General features: G+C 35.3%; 1 protein-coding gene across 21 annotated transcripts; it reads left to right on the plus strand.

Annotated features, from left to right (window-relative positions):
* The first annotated feature begins 312 nt into the window (after positions 1–312).
* LOC115988408 (putative disease resistance protein RGA3) lies at positions 313–13,145 on the plus strand. Of its 21 annotated transcripts, none has more exons than XM_031111968.1 (13): positions 313–3,368; positions 3,455–3,572; positions 4,472–4,526; positions 4,653–4,817; positions 4,920–4,969; positions 5,390–5,487; positions 5,641–5,688; positions 5,759–6,160; positions 6,244–6,334; positions 6,966–7,006; positions 7,279–7,564; positions 8,736–9,037; positions 9,124–9,303. In XM_031111968.1, the coding sequence occupies exon 1, from the start codon at positions 444–446 to the stop codon at positions 3,228–3,230; it is 2,787 nt and encodes a 928-aa protein (XP_030967828.1). In that variant the 5' UTR covers positions 313–443; the 3' UTR covers positions 3,231–3,368; positions 3,455–3,572; positions 4,472–4,526; positions 4,653–4,817; positions 4,920–4,969; positions 5,390–5,487; positions 5,641–5,688; positions 5,759–6,160; positions 6,244–6,334; positions 6,966–7,006; positions 7,279–7,564; positions 8,736–9,037; positions 9,124–9,303. The 21 variants fall into 21 exon arrangements, 20 of the variants coding, with proteins under 20 accessions (XP_030967828.1, XP_030967833.1, XP_030967826.1 ...); XM_031111973.1 differs by having other exon boundaries at positions 7,334–7,564; XM_031111966.1 differs by having other exon boundaries at positions 6,969–7,006.
* Positions 13,146–13,471: the final 326 nt, after the last annotated feature.

Here is a 13,471-nt window from a genome sequence, read left to right on the forward strand (position 1 = left end):
GTTTGTGCTTTACTTTATGAGTTCAGTGGTAAAAAAAGATTGTTAAAAAAAAAAAAAAAAACCTGGTCGTTTCGTTGTCCCTGGTCCCTACTACTTGTTACTTAATTTAACGTTGAATGGAGTGTCCGAGTGGAATCTATGGGTTTTTCCATTCATTTCATTTCATTTATAAAAAGCTGGAAAGAAGAGCATTATTAACAGCAACTTTGGCGTAAAAAAATAGGATCACGACTTTTAAAAAATTATATATAATAAAAATTAATTATTCTTTATATTTATTTGTCAAAAATTTTCCCGTTCGGTGGGAAAAAAGACAACAACACAGCACCTCTATATTAGGTAATTATTCTCCTTCAGGTCTCCTCTGTGCTCTATCACACTTCCATCCTCAGTGATTCTCAAAAAAAGACATCCAACCTTGAACAAGACTTCCATCCTCAGTTATGGCTGATACTGTGCTTTATGATCTCGTGAAGCAATCGGTTTCCATCGCTGCTCAGCTGGCTCTACAAGAGATGAAGCTGCTTCTTGAAGTTGACAATGAAGTCGAAAACCTTCAACAGAATTTCCTAAAGGTCCAGGTGATGCTTAGCAAGGCCGAGCAAAGTCAAATGACGGACCAAGGTGTGAAGCTTTGGTATGAACAGCTGAAAGACGCGTACTACATGATGGATGACGTGTTGGACAGCTGGAAGACTGCAAAGATCAAATCAGAAATTCAGAAACAAGAAGAAGAATCAGCAGAAAATGAAGCTGATGGTAACGCTTCTGCCTGGAAGAAGAAGGTATGCTCCTTCGTACCCTCTCCATCAAGTTGTTTTAGTCATGAGATTGGTCACAAGATAAAAAAACTGAATAAAACATTAGAATATATTCTCAATGCCAAAGAGGCATATGGTATTGACTTGAATAGTCAGCCTAATGTAGCTGAGCCATCAGAAACTACGTCCTTTGCTGATGTTTCTAAAATAATTGGCCGTGATGAGCATAGGAAAAATCTTCTGGACAACCTATCAGGCATGGGTAGTCAAGAAGAAACCAATCCTCGTGTCATCTCCTTGGTGGGCATGAGTGGTATTGGAAAGTCAACTCTTGCCCTACTAGCCTTTAATGATCCTGACTTTAAAGACCATTTTCCTATAAAAAGGTGGATTTCTGTTGGTAAATCTTTCAATAAGTCTAGGATTGCCCAAGCAATTATTCAGGCGGTTGATCCTAACTTCATCCATAATATTCCTACATTGGAAGCTCAATTGTGTAAAATTAGAGATTCGATTGCAACCAAGAGGTTCTTTATTGTCTTAGATGATGTGTGGACTGAAGAACCCACAATGTGGGAGCCATTTAAAATTGCTCTCAAATTTGGTGCTCAAGGTAGTAGAATTTTAGTCACCACACGCAATAACAAAGTTGCGACTATGATGGAGAGTTCCTCCGTAATCATTTTAGATGAATTGTCCACCGATGAATGTTGGTTGATTATTAAGAAAATGGCATTTACTGATGACAATCAAGAGCAATGTAGGGGTCTAGAAGACTTGGGAAGAAAACTAGCAGATAAGTGCAAAGGACTTCCACTCGCTGCAAAGACTCTGGGGAGTCACATGTGTGGCAAGAGAAGTGAAGCAGAGTGGGAGATGGTTTTGCGCAGTAGTTTGTGGGACTTAGAAGATGTTGTAAAAGGTCGAATTTTGGGACCATTGTTGTTGAGTTATCATGAATTGTCCTTTGAAGAGAAACAATGTTTCTTATATTGTGCTGTGTTTCCAAAAGACCACCTCTTTGATAGATTGGAGTTAGTCATCCATTGGATGGCACAAGGATATATCAACCCAAAACCAACTGTGGACATGGAAGTCATTGCAGAACAATACTTTGAAAATTTAGCCATGCGCTCCTTTTTCCAAGGTTTTGAAAAGGATGACAATGATGGTAGAATTATACATTGCAAAATGCATGATATTGTGCATGACTTTGCAAAGTCAATGACAAAAGATGTATGCTTCACAATTGACAGTGAGGATGAGGCTGGGAAAGATGTTAAAAGGGCTCTCCAGTTGTCATTAGTAGTTAAAAGAACAGTAGTTAAAAAAAAGATTCCTAAGTATCTCTCTAATGTGAAAAATTTACGCTTTCTCAAATTGATTTGTAGGTCCTCTCAAACTGTCCAACCCAAATTATTTCACAATTTGACATGTCTACGGACATTACATTTGAAAGTTGAATCCATTATGAAACTTCCAAATGAGGTGGAACGTATGATACATTTAAGATATCTCAAGTTATCTTGTTTTTCTATAAAAGAATTGCCAGAAACTATATGTAATTTTTGTAATTTACTAAGTTTGGATATTAGTGAGTGTAGTGGTCTTAAGAAATTACCGCTGGGGATGCACAAACTAATTAGCTTAAGACATCTTAGTCTTTCTAGAGAATCTATAGTATTTCCAAAACGGATTGGGGAGTTGATTTGTCTTAAAACATTAAGTGATTTCAACATAGGTGGTAAGGATGATAAAGGATGTAAACTTGGAGAATTAAAAGATTTGGATCAGCTTGAAGGGACTCTTCGAATACATTTGTTGAGAAATGTAGATGTGGGTGAGGCTGAGAACGCACAGTTGGAAAGAAAGAAGCATCTCCGTGGTTTGGAGCTAGATTTTGGCTTTGTACCTAAATGGGAAGAACAAGAGCAAAGAATGAATAATGATGAATCAGTTCTGAAAGCCTTAAAGCCAAATCCACTCTTGGAATCTTTTACCATTATGTACTACAAGGGCCCCACAGAGTCCATTAATCAGATGATGTCCTTGGCCAAATTGAAATTGCTTGATCTCAACTGTTGCTATAACCTTGAGTGTTTGCCTCCTTTGGGGAAGCTGCAGCTCCTTGAATCATTATTTATTAGGGAAGCAAAAAAATTGGAAATAGTTGGAGATGAATTTTTGGGAAGAGAATCCAAAAATGACATCATATTCCCAAAGTTGAAGTCTCTCATATTTGAGAATTTGGACAACTGGAAAGATTGGCTAGTGGTGGGAGGAACAAGAGAAGAAGAAGAAAAAGATAATTGTTTGGTTCCTATGATAATGCCATGTCTTCATTCCTTGTCAGTTATGGGTTGCCCCAAGCTAAAGTCGCTGCCAGACTTCCTTCGTACTGTTCCATTAAAGGAATTGCAGATCCACAGTTCTACAATTCTAGAGAAACGTTGCAAACCAAGGAAATGAGAGGACTGGCCAAGATATCTGAATGATGATGCTGCAATAAAAAGGGAAATAAAGCCACCTTTATTGCTGTTTGGAATGGTTTTAGCTCTTCGTCTTTGCTTGATCTTTCACCTCTCTCTCCCTTGCAATACTCTCCAGGTTTGTATTTTTTCTTTTTTCTTTATAGGAAATATTATTGCAATATTTATCTGTTCTTGATTTGATCATATTATGGATATTAATAGATCATGGCTGTAAGTTAATTTAAATGGCGGAGGAGCTCGTCATCAAGATGATGATCTTGACACCAACATGACAATATTCAGACCTTTCAATGTTGTGTCTGTGGCAGCTGAAAAATATGTGAGTAATCAGTTCAATAGTGAAAATTATTACATACTGTGGATTGAGTGTCAAGTCTTTTATTTATTTATTTATCTCTTATATTTGTGTTCTTGAATATGAAAGAATGAAATATTTAAAAATGTGAATCTCTTTCCTCTCACTTTTGCTTCTATTCTTGGTAATGAAACATTTTACCATTAATGCATGAAGTTTGTATGAACTTTATCAGACAAATTGTTTTAAAGTATAATAATCTACATTAAGAAATCACGAAGAAAGTTTATTGGAGGAATTTTTTTTTTTACTTTGCATATGCCCTTATTCTTTAATATTTAGATTTTTCTCTATTTTACTCTATTTTGTATAATTTTTTTTCCTCTATCAAAATTTACACTGTCCTACATCTCATTTTATTTGGCTTCTTTAGGTGATGCTAAATGCCATACAATTTGTAGATTACTATGCAATTTACACAAATTTGACATGGTTAAAAGATTCTGACATCCAAAAAGAGTTCACCAATTTGATACTCTTGGATTGGTTTCTGCCTTATTATTGATAGTGTTTGACCTAGATCTAAAATTCGATGTTTCAAAAATAAACGATCAAATGGTATCAACCAAAGAGGTCTCTTTGTGAACATAGGGAGGATAAATAGGTTTTTACTCTTGAAATACAGTTTTGTTGACATTGATGGCGGTGAATGACATCCACTATGGATGCTTGCCTTCGCATGTCACAGGGGGATCTGATGCCTCTAAAATTGTTGGCAGCATTCAAGACTTAGGCATTAATCAGATCAACTTGTCTGCCATTTTCATTCATAGATCTAGATTTCAATGTACATTGTTGCATCTGCTTTTCAAACGACTCCCAAATGTGGAATTCAAAATTATCCTTGTTTGATTTTTTCTCAGGTTTACATAACAGGAGGAGATGCTAACTTAGAATGGGACTTATGTGATATTTGAGGTAATGCAATTTCGTGGCTTTGAAACTGATCTGTAGTGCTAGAACTGATCTTAGAGTGACGGAATATGTGGGAATTTTTGCAATCACATTACATTTTTTTTTTAAAAGGGCCGATGTTTAATGCAGGAAAGTAGGTGTGGTCTTTAATTGCAATTGCAAAAATATTGAAGACAATTGATAATGACATTCTAGTACTACTCAAGGCATACTCAACTCCAAAAATTTGTTGGTCATATATGCCTATCTTCTGAAGCAAAAGTTTGATTTGATAATGAAACTGTCTCATTATGGGTATTATCCTCTTCCCAGTTCAAATTAGTGATAGATCCTTTGGTTTTGATACTATTATTGAGAAGGCTCAACAAGCTACTCACGCTGCCAATGTTAAACCAGAAAGCATTGAGGATGTATCAGTGTTGTCAAGTTAATTGGCCACTACAATGGTGAGCTTCATTGCTTTGCATAGCTATTTTAATAGAATAAAAATGTGATGCGTGGAAACCTGTTGGGTTTGATCTGAAGCTATGCTTAATGTTATAGTGAAATAAGCTAAATATTTTCCTTACTAATGAGTAAGGAGAAAACTATGAATATTCAATGAATATGGCTAATAAACAAGGTCAATTATTTAAGACATTTTGATTCCATAATTTCCATTTCTCCTTTTTTTCAAAACCCATGATATCTATGCTTGAATTGGGGATTTCTTCATAACTTTGGAGCGGTTTAAGTTTGATTGGCTCCTCTTTTTCCCCTTGCATCCTGTATTTTTATAGTTTGGCTTACTTGTAATTTGAGCCATGTATGATTTGTTATTTTTTATTTGATTTATCAATGATTCATTTGATTAATCTTATCCCCAGGTTCGCTTGTTCTTTACTTCTATCCGAACAAAATCTTAAGCATCCTTAAATGATCATCTTTGGTCAATCCAGGTCGCTGACTTTGGCACGTCCATCTGGTAATTACGCCACCCCAGTCAATTTAGTGTTCTCATCCTGCTTACACCTTTTTTTTATTTAATTCATTTTAAAAATGCTGTTAATTACCAGTGGATCAAGATTGCAGACAGAAAGGTTCTATTATAGCAATCACAGATTTTTTTGTTGTGCAGGTCACTTTACCAAATGGAAGAAGATGGCTATAAATCTAGAATATATAGGTTAGTTGTTTTTACATTTGTCTTTCAATCTCATGGGGAAATTATAAGTCTTTGTTTACTTGTCCTGCAGATCCCAATTACACGATCAGTGTTGTTCCAACCAATGTATCTGTTAAACATGATCAGTTATTTAATATTTACATATAGCTTGATTGAGCTCATGGAAACATGATCAATGAAGTTGTAAGTGGGACTACTAGTTTATATTCAGAAGTTCATTAAATGATAGATGAGCTCATTCAACTAGGGTGGGAGCAGATCACTTGTAATATAATATGGGCTTGCTTGCTGATTTTGTGTATGCAGCAGGTGATTGAGAAACAGATCTAGATCATGATAAGTGACAGGCTGTGGGCAAGGCTACTCTCTTCAACCAATCTAAAAACCAAAAATGCTCCACCATCTACACATCACCAGCCTCACCCTATGCAAAAGGAAAGCAACGGCTATCAGTCATCAAAACCATTATTTGGTATTGAAACTCTCATATTGGATATTATCCTTTTTCTATTTTTTGGGTTATAAATTATCCTTTGGTTCTGACACTACTGTCAGGAGGCTTAATAAACTATTCATTGAGCCCTTGGTCAATCATAAAGCATTAAGAATTATACCGGTGTCGTCAAGTTAATGAGCTGCTACAGTGGTAAGCTTCATTCATTTGCATAGCTATTTTAACAGAATAAAGAGTTGACACTTGAAAAATTATTTGATTGGTCTGAACCTGTACTTTACTGTGGAAAAGAAAGTTATTGAAAATAGAGTTGTAATCGTGTATTGATTTTGTATTTTTAGTGATTAATTATGCGTTAGAGCATTGAATACTCTCAAAATAGAGAATTAATTTAGTGAAAAGTCGATTGGCCTTCATTTTTTGTTGTTACAAAATCTGTGGATGGAAAAGGATAATGAAAAACGATTCATGTCCAACATTCATTATTAGATATTTTTATGGGCACAGTGATCCTAGAAGTTGGAGTAGAGTTCATGTTTAGTACTACTATATAATTTTACCTGCAAATCCTTAAAAAATGGTCCTGTGCTATTTGTTTTATTCTCTTGTACTTACATTTTTTTTTATTACTGCAAGCTGAACTCAAAACTATATTCCTTATGGGTAAGGATATCTTGCTTAGGAGGGAGTGGTCGTATGGCACCATAATTTCCATTAACAAATTTAAGATTTAGCTCACATAGTTGTCTCCACCTTGCAAACAGTTCCAATTTATTTCTTTTATAACATTCATGTATCTCATGATTTTACTCATTGGGAGTAGCAGGAGATGGGAGCTCAGGATGGACCTCAGTGGTTTGTAAGGTAATGCAATTTGATTTAGCATTATTGTTGGTTTTCTATGTTGTGGCCTCGTGGAATTAAAATTTGAGTTTTTTGAGATCCTTAATTTTGATTAGACTGGGCTATGTGATATTCAGAAGTTACTGCATAATGATAATTTGAGGATTTGGAATTTGTTTAAAAGATTACTCTTTTCTCAAAGTTGTTGAGGCTGGACTTCCTAAATCATTGACAATGTCACATTAATTGGAATTCTGGAATTTTTTATGCTACAAATGATTTGCCAACTACAGGTCACATCTAGTTCATCTCAAGATAATCTCAATCAGGTTGTCTCTCATGATTCAGATCAAAAACATTCCCCTGGATTTTACAAATAGCATAAGACTATTAAATTAACGCAAACCACTTACAATGGATAAGGAAGGAAGATCAAGATCAATCACAAAGAGAAAACCCATCTGGGTGGTCACGGATTCAGTTGTGGAAAGAAACATGCACAAGCCCAACACTACCCGTCATAATGGAAATTGGGATGACAAGGATGACCAGTTCTCAGACATTGCCTCTCTAAATATGGTACGTGATATATTTTTCCCAAAACTTCTTTTTTGTTAATTCAAATGGCAGATGAATACTTATTTTTGCTTACCTTACACATGAAAGTCTTTGATAGATATGTTTTGTGTTAATAATTATATCTATATATGCGGGGTTACTTTTATGCTCTATATTGTGCTTAGGACATAAATAAATCATTAAATTGCACTTTTCTATTTTTTTTTTTTTTTTTTTTTTTTTTTTTTTTTAAGTGTAGATCAGTTTGGAATAAAATTAGGTAAGAGCATCCAGTTGTTGATTGGTGGGGTTTTTTTTGGATTTTTGCTGATATTCCCTTGCATTCCTTCATTTGTTGGCTAACTGTCATGGATAGATTTCCCACCTTGTGACAGACTGGTTGCTAAATGGGGATAATTTTTTGATCTCATTTGTGTGTTCTGCCTGAGAAAGTTAGCATCTAGAGATCACATCTGTTATGACTGTTCTTATGCTAAAAGGTTGCAACAGTAGTTGTTAAGGTTGTGTTTAGTCAGCAAGAAGTTTGTGAATGGAATTCTGTGCCTTACGCTAAGGTATTTATTCCTTGAAAGGCACATTATTCAGAACTAATGATTGCCGGTTAGCTTGGGCTTGAACGCAGTGATAGAGTTTGCAAGGGAGTCATTCATAGTGAAGAGAACATCTTGTGCAAAATAGAGTCATATTTGACTGCTGGGGTATATCAGCGCCTGTTATAGAGTAGTTGTGTTGATTGTTTCTATGTTTTACAGCTGTTTGTTGTTTGTGTGGTGCTCTGGTTTAAAGTAGCTATATTGGATGTTCTATGTTCTGCAGTTGTTTGCTGCTTGTACTGTGTCTAGGTTGAACTCTTTTATAATATCTTCATTTATTTTGAATTTAATCTCATAAACAAAAATAAATAAAAGAGTGTAATATTAGTCACCCAAAACTAAATCATTCTGATTATTCTTTGGGTTTCTTGTATGATATAAATGCTTAAAATTCCAAATTCCTTTTAACATCAAAGCTGTCCAGGAGTTGCCAGGCCTGAATTGGTTTTGCATTTTTTGTGCAAGATTGATATTTATTCTAGATCATTGTCATTGTTGTCTATTATGATTGAAGTATTTTATAATTATCTTCTATCAAACTTCTTGGTTCAAACCTCTAGTTGTTGCTTGTTACCTAGAATGACCCTTCTAAGGCAGACATTGGACTTCTGATCCCCTCATTTGCATCTGCCTCCAAGAAATAATGCATGTGCAAAAATCCACTCAAACCTGAAGCAAGGTTTATAAGAAAGAAGCCATAGAAACTGATAATGGCAATTATAATTACCAAACAATTTTACCAAATGCTTGGGTGTGACAAATCGAAGATTAGCTCATCAGGGCTCGTTTATTCCTGTTGGCCACGTGAATCAATCCCCATTTACAATAAAGTTCAGTGAGCACTTGGAGATGCAAGCAAGGATCCTGAACAGTCAAGGAAGTATGTCTTTCCTTTTTGCATATTAATATTGCCAATGACCAATCTTCTCGAATTGTCTTATAAATATCGATTTGTTGCTTTTTTAGGTTCTCCGTTTGTCACACAATTGTTTAAACTCCTTTCTCTGCATTAATGTGCTGGTATGGTTGTCATTCAAGACTCAGATAAAAGGGCTCATTAAGCTAGTTTCACAAGCTGTGTTTGAAGTTATAAGCATGGAAAATTGGGTTGTGCTCTATAGCCAATAGTGGTGAGTTGTATTGTGATGATGACTTCAAAAATTGGCCTCCAGTTATCCTTTGAATGCTTAATGTCCTCTGTTTCCTTCCTGTCATCAGGCTTACATTGAAGGTTTGCATTCTCTTGACTTGAACATACATTTATGGATTATACGTGCACAGAACCTTTCTTGTTTAGTTATCACGTCTTTCTTTTGCCATTCAGTTGCCCATGCCATTTGCTGAGTTTGTGCACTGTCAACCACTTATTTGCAGTATAACTGAAAGTTAATCATATAAGTTTTGGGTTTTCTTACTGCATTTCTCATTTAATTCAGGAAGCTATTTCCTTTTTATTAGATTATTAATACTATCTAAAGTAGAACAATACAAACCTGTAATTATGATTATGAATTTCTATATCATTACAATAAAAATGACTGAACATCATTCCACCATGTGGTTGTTTAAGTTTTAAATCATGGTTAAGAAGTTGCAATTTTTAACTGGATTAAGTGGTCTAGTCCAAAATTTCTTTTTATGTATTGTTTTTCCCATTTCAAAAGAATATCAATCTCTTATTTTACACCATCATGAATTGTAGATTTAATTGAATTTCGCCCATCTTGTAAATTTTCCTAAATATTTATGGTATTCTTTGGGCTATAGTCCATATAATGTTTCATCACAATAAAGTTATTAGATACAAAATACAGAAAAATAACCAAGATATTCAATATGGTACTCCCTATTGAAAATTTGCTAGAATTGATGGGTAGGGAATCAAATTCAAAACACCATATTTATCTTTTGATGGAGTTAGAGAAGCTTGCAAGCACCATGGTTTTTCTAGAACGGGTCCTTATATACGGGATACCACCTTTTTTGATATTTGGATAATTGTGCAAATTTTTGTGAAACTCACAAACAAACAGGTTACAAAAGGCATGTTGAAAGAACTTCTTTAGAAACTCCTTGTTGTCTAGATCACAAACTAGCTACAATATTCTAGGAATATGTCTGCACTCTTAATCGACATTTTCTAGTCTCAAGACTCTCAACAGATTTTGAATACGGAGAATAAAATTCCCCATTAATTACACAAGACCCTTTTCTGCACTTTAGTTTGAAGTTTCTTGCAGGGATCAATCTACTGACTTTACATAACCATTATAAACTCAAACATTCATCTGCAACCATATGTGATATATTGGCAGCTTAGGCTAGTTCATACAAAATGGCTTTCGGCTGTTCCCTCTCAATACCTTCACTCCCCACTACAAAAATATTTCTTTCCAAAAAACTCCAGGGCTTTCAGCTGCTCCTTGCTTTTTTGTACAACTCTTTTTGAAAACACAAAGTTTCATCTCTGTATCCTCACCTGATTAAATATGTCAAGCCAAACACATAAAGATGTTTTCTTTTTTCTATCCTTTGTCTTGAATCATTTACTTTCTTTGTAAAATTAATGCAGTCAATATATTGGAGAAATAAGGTTTATCAGTGACACATGAATAGGAAACTGGGCAATTGGTATTGAGAAATCATGTTTTTAGTGTTGGCTTAATTTAGTGACAAGAGTTGTCTGTAATGCTTTTTATTGTTGATGTTTTGTTTCCTGGGTTTTTATGCTATTTGGGGTAGAGTACTTGAGCCTCTCCTTGAAGTTTGGAAGCTGCATCAACTAGAGATCTCACAACCTAGATGCGACCTAGCCTGCCCACGAGATCCACGTGGCAGGTGTTTTGGCTGAGAGTGCCATCACGCACCTCGCTACCATCTCGCAACCTTAGGAGGCAACCAAGTCACGAGTTGCACAATCTCTGTACTCTGTAAATGCACCTGTCCACTGCTCATCTGCCAACATACACACACAATTGTGAGGAGTGGCAAGAGGCTACAAATAAGGGTTGAACAAACCCTAGAAATGAGAAGTGTGTGAAGATATTGAAGCCAATCCATTGTATGAAAAGAGATACTCCTTTCCATCTTTCATAGTTTTGATTGAGATTCTGTAACCACCATTCTCACCCATACACACAGAACCTATGAGTGAGTGAATGGCCATGGAAACTTGAGAAGCCATATCCAAAATCCAAATTCTTTGGTGGCTTTCCATTGGTGGCTCAATGGTGGTGACTCTAGGAAACTAGGTGAAGAAAAGATTCGGCAGTGTTTGTTGCTAGCTGGAGTTTGGAGGCCTCAAGTACACAGGAAGATGTAGGCTTGGAGGGTTTGTAATCATCGATGTACTGCAACAATTCATTCTAGTGGAGTTTTCCAATAGGTGGTCGGTGGAGAGGTTTTTTTGCCTAGATGATTGGGTTTTCCTCTTTGAAAACGTGTCTCAGTATTTTCGTGTGGTTTGTTTATTTTCCGCATTTTCATATTGCTCTTTACTTGCCTTAGTTTGGTATATATCTTGGTTGCAATATGAAATTTGGCTAAACACATATACTAGACTAATGTGTTAGTTTAGTAGTAAAAGTGATTAAGCCGTAAAACTTTGTGTTAAAGGTTCTAAACATTGTGCTTGGGTTAATATTGCATAATTCAGGTATTATGCAAATCTGTATGTACCTCTTTCCATATTTTTATGTTTGATTGTGAACGACTGGTTATCAGTTTATCATTAAAGGGATTGGTAGTGGTTTTCAATGTAGCAGAATTTTTATTATTATTATTATTATTATTGTTATTATTATTATTTTGTGTACAAGTACATGATTTTGTCAAATTTCATTTTTCTGATCATTAATCACCCAACTTAAATATTGCAGGTGAAAGAAGTGCAAGAGTGTAAATAATGTTCAATCAGCCAGTGGTATATGAATGCTTTGGTTAATCATCTGTTTGTGATTCTCCTAACAGTTCAGGAGGCTCTTAGCTATATGATGACGTGAGAAATCAACAATATTAGTTGACGCATCTGGTGCACTTTTTGGCCTATTGGGAACCATGCTTTCGGAGCTTCTCACTAACTGGGCAGTCTATGCAAATAAGGTACATATTCTTTTTGCTCTTTATGTCTTTGGCTGGTAAAAGTCACTCTGAGACTCAAATCTAAGATTTATTGGATTAACTTAAACATGTATACTTTTAGTTTGTGAGAATAGGTCTTGACTCCTAAATATTCAGTGTGCAGCATTTGTACCTCTCCTGCTCATTATTTCTATTTATTTGGCCCTTGGGTTTCTACCTCATGTGGACAATTTAGCTCGCAAACTTTCTCTGCTCTTGGATTACAGCTTTTGTCCTCTTTAAGTGTTGGGTAATTGGCTTAAAACTTTCTCTGCATTGTCATTTTCTAGTTTTAAGTATCTACAATGGAAAAATGATCCAGCCTTGGCTAAATTTTTTCTTTTCTTTTGTTTTATCAACTCTAAAAAAATTGGCAGATATACATATGGATGTGTTAAGCATCAGTCAGAAACCGTATAGTCTGCCTTTCTAGAGCATCAATCAGCTGAATGATTATGCTATGTCTATTCTTTAAGCTTTGCAAGTATAACAGGACTTCATTTCTATGGATCCAAATACCAGTGTTTGCAAGTTTAAGGCAAGTAGGGACTTGCATACTGTGACAAAGGATCTTGACAGTTTACACCTCCCCTTCTGAGTTCGGACATTTCTTCTGGATCATTGTCAAGTTTGGAAGCTGGCCAGCTGGCAGATTGTGCCGCCTCTTCTTTTATATAGAGGAAAATCTAATAAGGGATTGTACATTGTATTTAAATTTTTTAATGCCAATCTGATAATATTTTTGAAGTATTTTTCATGTGTATCGTTTTCATACCTAAGATGCATTGTATTTCTTCAAGATTTAATGCAACACAAGGAGTGGCATTGATCTATAGCTTCATTTACGGGCACCCTGAACATCCGTTAATTACCTCTTTCAGATTCCTACAGCTTATAGTTGCTTCATTTTGGCACACCCTGAACATGTGTTAATAGTCTCTTTTAGATTTCTACGGAAATTGCTTCCATCCCCTGGAAACCTTGAGATCCTGAAATTTTTCTAGCTAATCATTGAATAGGGAACAATACAGATTTTATAGCTCATCCAGAGTCTAAACACCACAAGCTGAATTAATGTAATAATCTTCGAATCAAAAGTAATATTTGATGACAGAACGGAACCATTAGTAGAGAAAGTTGATTACAAGTGAAACCAACATTATAGAAAAAGTCCCGTATCTTTAGCAACAAAGTC

Source organism: Quercus lobata, chromosome 5, assembly GCF_001633185.2.
Source record: "Quercus lobata isolate SW786 chromosome 5, ValleyOak3.0 Primary Assembly, whole genome shotgun sequence".
In the NCBI taxonomy this organism is placed as follows: Eukaryota; Viridiplantae; Streptophyta; class Magnoliopsida; order Fagales; family Fagaceae; genus Quercus; species Quercus lobata.

Coding starts and splice junctions, on each gene's coding strand:
- LOC115988408 (XM_031111970.1), top strand. CDS start 444: ATGGCTGATACTGTGCTTTATGATCTCGTGAAGCAATCGGTTTCCATC.